Here is a 9,608-nt window from a genome sequence, read left to right as displayed (position 1 = left end):
CCCCAAACTTTTCCCACAGAATCGGAAACCTCAAATGCCAGAAGAATTCCGATTGGCTTAAGCCCACTGATAGATAAGTCTCGTGTACATACTTCTGTCCGTATAATGTAGGTGGATTATGCATACTGCATACATCATGCCCGTCCGGGGCTGATGTCATGCAACGTCCCGACAATACCCTCCTTCAGTTTCTTTGTGGCCCCTTGAAAAGAGGCCCGGCTTTTGTGCGGCCTTCACAAACCGCTGTAGCTTTTGTCGAACCCAACGAACCGGTCTGCTCTGGCCAAGGACCAAAATACTGGCCAGATCCCAAGCCTAAAGGCAGAAGACACCATTTGAGGGAAAAGAGTGGAAGATAAGGTAAAACATATTATAGCTCCCTCTAGTGGTATGCTAAAGAATAGCTGAATTAAAGGCAGATTGTAGCATTGCAACTGCTAGCGACATTTGAATATAGCCTCGCTAATTCCTCATCCATCGAGCAAAAAGTTTGTGAACCGAAACTCTGCAGCAGCAGAGATCTTCCCGAAAGATTAGTAAACTTCCCAGCAGTCCAGATGAGGACCATGTACCCCCTCCCCCCCCACCCTTCCTTCTCTTCATTCCCCCTTGTTGACTCAGCTCCACCAGGTTCTGCTATCAATTTACGAGCGACGTCAAGGAGACCGTTTTACCGTAATGCGGCCGCTATTCTGGTCCACATGCATGACCGAGACTGAAATAAAATGGACATAGGAGATTTGATTCATTGCTAGTTGATGTTTAACATGTTGGACCATTTCAAAATGTCTGTGATTTCCTGACTCAGCAAAAATACAATGGAGCTGGGTGGTGCATGGGAATAAAACATCAAACCGTCTTTAGTTGTCTAACCTGTTTTTGAACCGCAAATGCAGCGTGATGCATTTACGGACAGGTTTACACGTGTACTTTATTCTTTACTGGTTGTCTACATGTGGCGCCAAAGCACTTTTTTTTTATCACTAGCCAATACTAGGGCCTGACTAAACATTTCTGACATGTTTGAAGATAAATACTGAAAGACTGACCTACGTGCTACTTAGTTGTGGAGCGTAAAAATATAACTTCCTGAAGCCATAATTTAAATTATATGCCCATCATTATAGTGCGGTTCACTGATGACCTCCTGCCATGCTAGCGCACAAAGGGCACATTTAGACAAGCAATTTAAGACCGAAGAAAGTCTGCTGTGAGTGATGCATTTTATAGCCTGCAGTTAACCAAACATGCAACTTTGGCTAATAGACACTTAGCGCTAATCGGCACCTGGTGTCAGCTGGAAACAGAGTTTGCAGAAAACAGACGCCATTACGACAGTTTATGAAAACCCTTATAAATGAAAAAGAAATAAATATGGTAGCATTGGTCTAATATTTTAATCCTGTCTGCTTGTATTTGCACTCACTAAACACACTTCAAAATCCCTCCACCAGTGACCTAGTGAACTCTGACCTTTTGGGGGGTCCACAGCCTTTTGTTGGGATTCCAAGTTGTAGAAAACCACGCACCCACCATTGTCCGCCCGGCCGAGTGGGTTCATAGTTGCTCCTTGTTTATTGTCACGCTTCGTGTCCACCTTTTCTCTCAGTGTCACTCCTCATTAGATCTTCGGAGCAAGTCCTCCTTTCTAAAATGGGAAATACTGCAGAAGTGGAGATGTGGCAACGGCTTCATTATTTATTTATTTCCGCATTTTCAAACACATTATTACAAAAATATTAAGTGCTGCATGTCATACAAAAAAAAAATGCCTGTATGAAAACAATTCAGCAAAAATAGGTATAAATACAAAATCCTCTATGTACAACACTATAATTCACTGCCGATTGAAATTACTACAAATTCTCAGAATCTACATAGTAAAAAAATAAAACCGGTAATAAAACAAATTCACTCAGGCACACACTTGATAAGACTTATTTTACCATGCTGGCAAAAAAATAAAAACATCACACCCAAACACACTTTCAAGTTTTGTTAGGACAGGACCATTAGCTTATTCCTAAAAGCCCCAACATATCAAATATTATAATAACAAATAGTCATGGAAAACACAAATGACTTCCTCAGAAATACAATAGTATTCGTGCTAATTTGGAATCAAAGCTTCCAAATAAGCAAGAGTGCCTGATCTTCGTTATTATTAACTTAATGACACTTTAGCACCTTCTAAAAAAAACTAGTTGAAAATACTTCACATTGCTAACAAAATGACTGCAGATGACCTTTTGCTTGCTGTATTATGGCTTTAGCTTACATCCTTTCCAATGATTCAAACCTGCTGTAAAGCATCACAAAGGGGCAATTAAAGCTAACACACAACAATGCTGCCCCCTTTCGGCCAAAGGCTGCCAAGACGTTTGGAGGCAAAGAAAATTCCTGAGTGAAACACATAATACAACTCTTCTGTTTCATCAATTCTATGTAATGATTGATTCAGATCCTTTTTGGACATATTTCTGATATTAAAATGCTATTTTGATGGCAAAATAAGGCCAATTAAATTGAGGTTTCTTATCAATGACTTTTTTTTAATTGTCCATTGATTATCAAAATTAGAAATGTAATGAGAAACCCATTTATTCATCATTTTGTTTTCATTTAAATGGCCTTTTTAAACTGCAGAGTTGTTGTAAATTTAATAAGACCACCGATGAAATGTGTACCTAATATTCCGGCCTGTTGGTAGGACTTCGCCACGAATAAATCAACTCCACAACTTTTTGGAGGGGCGGGGCTAACTCCGTATTGTCATCTTCTCCTTCACAAGAGATCATTGAGGTCGTAGGTGTTGAAAAAGTCAGACACACCCTCGCCGTCCTCCAGGCTCCACAGGTAGTCGCTATGGTCCAAATTTGGGGAGAAGCTGACAAAGGGAGCTCCACCGCCTTCGCTGGGGTCAGCGGAGAAGGACGTGCCGGGTAGCTGGTCTTCAGTCATCTGCAGCAAGCTGGGGGGCAAACCCAGCAGATGCTCCACATCCAGCAGCGAGGCAGATGATGAGGAGGTTGCAGCAGCCGCTGTGGAAATGCTCGCTGCGTTTGTTTGGGGAAGATAATAAAAGCATCCTGACTGAACTTCTTTGGAAACCAAAGCCTTCTTTCAACCCTATTTTAAAACCTTAACAGTGGCTTCTAACCCTAAGTTGAAACCAAGAAAAAGCCCAAACTTACCTTCAACGGGTTCTTCTTTGACACAGCCGGCACTTGCCGGTGTTGCAGTGGCTTTTTCTGGTGTAACCAAACTTTTAACCGGACTGGCGTCTTCGAGACCCTCCTCTGGACACAGGTAGACTTCTATAGGACCATTACTACTCTTCAGATAGATCTGTAACGAGCCCTGACAATAAGAAAGAACTGTTAGTTAAGATTTATTTTGAGGGGATGGATGAATCTAAATATCCACGCTAAGCAAATATATTTTTTTGTCTTCTTTCTAGAACCCTCCAAGGTGCCAAAAATGGCACCAAAGCCTATAATCGGTGTCAAGAAAGTAAACTGGAGCGTGGATTTTAAAACACAATGAACGAGGTGAGAAGGAGAGAAAGAAAGAATGGTCAAGAGTCAAACAAGATGGTTCCTCACCCCCGCCGTGTCTGGCACCTCCAGCTTGGTCTCGGAGGGAGCTTTGATGGCGATCACCGTCTCCTCTCGGAAACTGCCGATGGAGCGGATGTCCTGGTACGTCACGTAGCCCAGCGTGCAGGTGTCAGGTTAAGGGGAAAAGAAGAAGACAATCGAAGAAGATCCAGAGGAGGTTGGATTTATGTGAAGGATATCTTTGGCTGTCTTTGTGCTCAGTGAGCTGTTTGAGCTGCGCGCCGGTCGAGTGGATGAGCTCGTCCAACGATCGCTCGGCTCGCTCCAAGTCTCCGAGCTCTTTCTGCAGCGCTCGGGCCTTTGCTCCTCCGCTGGTGCCGCCTTCAAACACATCTCCAACCCTGCCAGAACAACACAGAGTTTTTTTTTAAAAAGCTGCTCTGCCATTCCTGAGTTAGAGGAGGTCATTGTGAATTCCGGGGGGCAACTTACAGCCATTGAATGTTATTCTTTGACTTTTTCCGAATGAGCTGGACTCCTTCCAGGACATTGGTGATGTCGTAAATCCTCCTCTTTTGTACCTCCAGCACCTCCGTGGCCCAGTTCAGGTCCAGGACGCCATCAGGGGACTTGGCAATAAGGCCCACAAACTTCTTGGTCAGCAGACCCAGCGAGGTGTCATACCTCGTCCGCTCACCTGGCGACTTTGGAGCTGAAAGGCAAATAATCTTTAGTACTCTCAAATAAAACTGGACTATGTTAAGTTCTTACTTCTTGGACTCGCCGCAAAGCCGCCTTTGCCTTTTGGGGTGCGGAACTCGGGGAGGAAAACTGGGTCTTCAAGATCCAACTTCCTTTTAGCCTAAAACAAGAAGAGATTAAATTAAACATGTAACAAGCCCTACCAACTGAATAAGAAAGAATTCCGAGTTAAATAATAAACGTGCCACAATGCAGGCCCGTCATAAATGTGCCAACAGCCCTCAAGAGCAGCAACAAAGCATCCCCTCACACTTTCCCCAAGTAATTCAAGAGGGGCTACTTAGACCAGGGGGCGGAAGAAAGGCTGGGGACTTTAAAACATCTCTCAACTCACGCCTGAACTCTTTAGAAAAATCCCCAAGCATTTTTCCCTTACAGTTTAATACACACTGCAGAAACACAGCACAATCATAAAAAAATCAGTTTAGAATGAAAAGCTTCAAACAGCAGGGATGCTTTCATTTCACTGAATTTGTCTCAAAAGAATTTTTTAATTAGTTATTTTGTTATCAGCGTTAACGATCGAGTGAAAGGCCGAACAATTAAACCCTAAAGTGGCTAAAGCGGTGTTCATTGATGCTTTTCGTGATATTCTTGTTGGGTGAGATTTATTTCATGTGAAAAAAGGTTGGGGGAAACTAACTTAGCTATCAAACTAGCTTGACAGGTCATACGTTGGCATCAATTAAACATTGCGGTTTAATGCTAGCTTTGAAAGTGTGTTTGGATGCCGCAAGACGTCAAGCTGCTAACGTTTAGCATCTCATTTTGTGCTCTTCTATCTTACTCCACAGTAAAAACAACTTGGCAACTCTACACTCCTCCGCCATTTCCATGAAGCTACTTGTTGCTAATTTTTCGAGACAGCTGGCAATGCAAAATGTGCCGAGTCGTGTCAGACAGTGAAAGCCGCCATTGTGCTAGCATGCTAAAGCACAACGCGTCCACCTGTTAGCTAGCGACATCTGGACTTACTGAATGGATAGTAAGCATGTGGGCTAATGTAAAACGTCACAATAACCCTCTACCATTTTCCATCATGATCAAATTGGACCTTTATATTTTTAGAACCATAAAATATGACTTTAGGAGGGGAGGTAATCTAGTATGTAGTTTCTTTGGCCAGTCAGAGTTCCAGTGAGAAAAATAGCAAACTCTGCTCCTTTTAGTTTATCACGGCAACCTCAGCGTGACCTCACCCCGCCTGTTCGTGCCGTTACACCCAAGCAGCATCGCGTGACACCCTGAGATCATCCGCCTCAGTCACAGAATTTCTGGTGTCACATCAAAATAACATTACCAGTAAACATTTCCTGTCAGGCTTGAATATCAGCAAGTTATAGAACGCCTGCCAAAGAACTTTTTAGCCCCCCCCGACTACCACACCCTTGTCATTATTGTAATCGAGCAACAATGTTGGAGTGTTGGAAAAGCCCAACATGGTGGTTCCAACAGTGCAAACAAACATGCGTTGACTTGCGAAGAAAAAAAACCTCTTTGACTTACCACTTGAATACACTGGTTATGCGTGGGACACAGGCGGAGCCATCAATTTTCTGTTATTGGCTAAACACTGACTGTTGTGCGTCTGTTCCACTCAATTTAAAGTAAGGCGCAACTGTCAAATGGGAAAATTCAAGAATGTTTTTTTTTTTGGTACATTGACTCCACTATCAATTCGCTGATTGCTTTTACTACCGTGAGGTGATTCCATTAGTCATCCATTATCTTAGTTTTACAATATTATTGACCCACTAAACTCAACTTTGTCCTTTTACTTTTTATAGCTTGAATGAAGCGCCACTTTGTTTTCCAGTTAATATGACTACTTGGAAGATTCCCGGCACTTTGGTCAAGCCGCCGTGTCACATGAGGACATCGAGCCAAAGAGGAATTGAACAATAGACTGTGTTGCAACAATTACAGCAGTGAAACATACATTGCCACAATCTGGTTTCAAAATGAAAACTGGGTGAAATGATTTTTTTTTACATATTCAGCTAATTTGAACAATATTGTGTAAATAATCATGGTGTCAATTTAATTTTTTTTTTTAAATCAAGTCTCATAATTCTGTGCACACTCAGCTAAACCTAACATGGACAAATACTCTATATAGCATGCCACATACATGTGCACACATGTGGGAGGGCGGTAAAGACCACTATCAGTCCAAAAACACTCCAAGTCTATTGCATCCTTATCAGCAACTTGTCATCCACTACTACAATAAAAACTATCTGCTGCTAAAATTAAACACACAGTTTTCGCTAATTGGAATATCCGACCGCATTGTCTTCAAGGGCAGGTGTCCCACTCGCTGTACTTACTAATCCTCTTGTAGCGGCTAATAGCCATGGCAGGCCCGAAGACGAGGGGTGGGTCAGTCCGGTCTGAACATAACCATTATGTCACCCCCTTAACCTTTTTAGCTTTGGCCCGATTTGGCATAGAACAGCTGCCACGGGGCAGCTTGGTGGGGGTAAAAGAGTTCACATCGGACTTTATTTCCCACTTGAGTTGCGCTTGTCTAACTAAACCAGTTGCCTATTATGACCTTTGAACCTGCCATTTGCCTCCTGTGGTGAACAGGTTACACGGGCAGACAGGTGGAGCAATTGTCATGAATGTCATCGCTAAAAAGAGGGACAAAAAGTCAAACAATTCTCGTTTTACTTCTTCCATCAGTCAATAATTGCGCGTCTCGTAAAATTTACCCAAAAAAATTAAAATATTTCCATAACAATAACTTTCCTATCAAGGATATGATGTGGTGTATCTGCAGGTCTAGTATCACAGTGTCTATAGTTCCAAATGGATCCACGCAAAACCAGTAATAACATTTCTATAGACTATTTTGTCCAGTATCGGATGACTTTTATCAAAGTATCGATTCATCCAACACTAATCGAGCCAATTTCCTCATATACTGTAATTGTTTCCCTGGTATGTACCCCTTCAACTATGTTTGAGTCTATTGTGTGTCCCCACGTCAACACAGAGTAAAACATGCATACCAGTGTCACATTATTCCACCCACACAGGCACACAAGGGATGTTGTTCGATTCCTTACCGGCAGCCGTCCGGTAGTCGATCTGATGGGCTTCTGATCGGGTCCATGGGGGGTCGAGTAGAGGCTGTGCGCTCTTTGTTCCGCCGCGGCGGTGTTGGGGCAGATCTGGCTGAAGTAACCCACCGGTACCGTGCTCAAGGGCGGGCTGGACAAGCCGGTGCTGAAGAACTCACCGGCCAGAAGCTTCATTTTGGGTTGACTGCACGGAAGTCCCGACGCCGGAGAGACGCCTTTGGGCAGGCGCATCATTGTACCGCAAGGAGGACCCGTTTCAAATAAATAATCGAACAATAAAATGAAAATATAAAAACGTAAGGTTTACACTTAAAACAAGTTCTAAAAGTTAGATAACATGCAAAGTATACACGCAACACACAACGGGTTGGGTCCGAGCAGTGACGTCAGTCAAAAGGCGAACGAAGCCTGATAAGTGTACAGAAATACACCTCGCAAGTCACAAAACATTGCGCACAACGTACAAATAAGTTCGCAGAAGTGTTTAAAGTTCCACGGGTTCGCACAAAAGACATCCGAGGGTTTGCAGGACTTTGCTTCCGGCTTTTTTTTTTTTTTTTTTTTTTTGTTCACCCCTTCTGTGCTGAGAGTGTGACCCAATCCGCCCCGAAGTCACCAGGCTCCCTTCTCCATTCAACAAGAACAAGTCCGCGTTTTAGCGCCAAAGTTCGTCGCGCGAAATTCAGAGCTCCCGCGGTGGGAGCTCGTCGCTGATTGGCCGGCGGCACGCTCGGCTTGCCTCATTTGCATAAAACAGTTGAGTAGACACGAAGGGGGAGGGCGAGGCGAGTTGGTTCCTCTTAAAGAGGCAGTAGACTCTTTTTGTTTCCTTTGGGGACACACTGTTCTTGTGATGAAACCTGAACAAAAGTAATACTTTGAATACGATTAAGAAGAATATAACCAACATAACCTTAATAATGTTTTTTGAAACTTTATATGTCAAAGCTTTCAAGAAAATTTCAGTACAATAGTATTGTACCATACACTCAGTACACTATATATACTAGGGAGAATGAGCATTATTTAATATCATTAAAGTGCTAATTTAAGTTATTTGTGATGATTATGCGATATAAAAAAAACACAAAACATATATCTATATAACATATACAATAGTACAAACATATTGCATAATACAAATAATAGAATCAACAGCAGCAGATCAGTGATTATGTCATTTATATGATTTACATTACTATTGAACCTACTGCTGTGTAATTCTAATATGCAACAACCCTCTAATGATATGTCCTCCATTGGATTTACATGTAGCTACCAAAATGTAGCGCACAATAGCAACAATGACCTAACAAACACAAAGAGGGCATGTTCTAAAATGCAGAAAACGCTACATATTGCCTCATGGACTCCATCAGACACAATACGAGTATGTATGGCTTGAAAAAAAGGGTCAGCGCGCACACACAAAGGCTATTGTGGCCAGTGGCAGGAGGAGAGTTTTTCTGTGTGATAATTGGATTTATCCAGCAGCAGCACTCTTGCTTATTGGCTACATAGGAGAAGATATTGAATGAAAACAGGCCCACCCCTAACACATACGCACATGCATGTCACACGTACACACTAGGCCATATGACATGACCCCCACTGCCATCCATCCATTGGCAACCATTTTTATTTTAATAAACATTTATGTTCAAACTTGTCTGGTGTTTTATTCCTTGTTTTTATATTCGCCAATTAAAACAAAAATCTGACATTTGGTTAACTGCTTTATATGACAATATGTATGTGTTTTACGTTATTATGAGTTGGTGTCCCTCAAAATAACAAATGTCAGCATAACGGATTTCTTTCTCAACCTTTTATTCTGAAAATGGCGGTGTACCTAATGTAGTGTCCAAGTGACGTCACAGATCCAACAGCCAATCAGGAGGTGGCCTGTTATTAGGTACACCTGAAAATGGCGGCGTACCTAATGGAGTGTCCGCGTGACGTCACCAATCAAACAGCCAATCAGAAAGTGGGGGTGAGGGCGGGTGTGGCACTTTTCACTTAAACCAGGGGTGTCGACCTCCAGTCCTCGAGGGGCCGCGTTCCAATATGTTTTCCAAGTGACCCTCGTTAAACGCACCTGCGTGAAAACTTTTAGCTCCTTTCACATTCCGCAGGAGCTAAAACTTTTCACGCAGGTGCACTTAACGAGGGAATCACACGGACACTCCATTAGGTA

The 9,608-nt window shown here is 42.7% G+C and overlaps 1 protein-coding gene across 2 annotated transcripts; it reads right to left on the bottom strand.

The window, feature by feature from the left end:
* Positions 1-1,684: 1,684 nt before the first annotated feature.
* On the bottom strand, positions 1,685-8,140 carry e2f2 (E2F transcription factor 2). 2 transcript variants are annotated; one of them, XM_049739836.2, is made up of 7 exons: positions 7,397-8,140; positions 4,332-4,422; positions 4,053-4,272; positions 3,800-3,961; positions 3,606-3,720; positions 3,195-3,360; positions 1,685-3,041 (listed from the first exon to the last, which is right to left on the bottom strand). In XM_049739836.2, exons 1-7 carry the CDS (start codon positions 7,643-7,645, stop codon positions 2,785-2,787), a joined length of 1,260 nt encoding a protein of 419 aa, XP_049595793.1. In that variant the 5' UTR covers positions 7,646-8,140; the 3' UTR covers positions 1,685-2,784. The 2 variants fall into 2 exon arrangements, with proteins under 2 accessions (XP_049595793.1, XP_049595792.1); XM_049739835.2 differs by having other exon boundaries at positions 1,685-3,056; positions 7,397-8,136.
* Between the last annotated feature and the right edge of the window lie 1,468 nt (positions 8,141-9,608).

The sequence above is a fragment of the Syngnathus scovelli genome, chromosome 14 (assembly GCF_024217435.2).
Source record: "Syngnathus scovelli strain Florida chromosome 14, RoL_Ssco_1.2, whole genome shotgun sequence".
In the NCBI taxonomy this organism is placed as follows: Eukaryota; Metazoa; Chordata; class Actinopteri; order Syngnathiformes; family Syngnathidae; genus Syngnathus; species Syngnathus scovelli.
The sequence above is the reverse complement of the archived record's forward strand: the minus strand, read 5'-3'. Positions and strand labels throughout refer to the sequence as shown.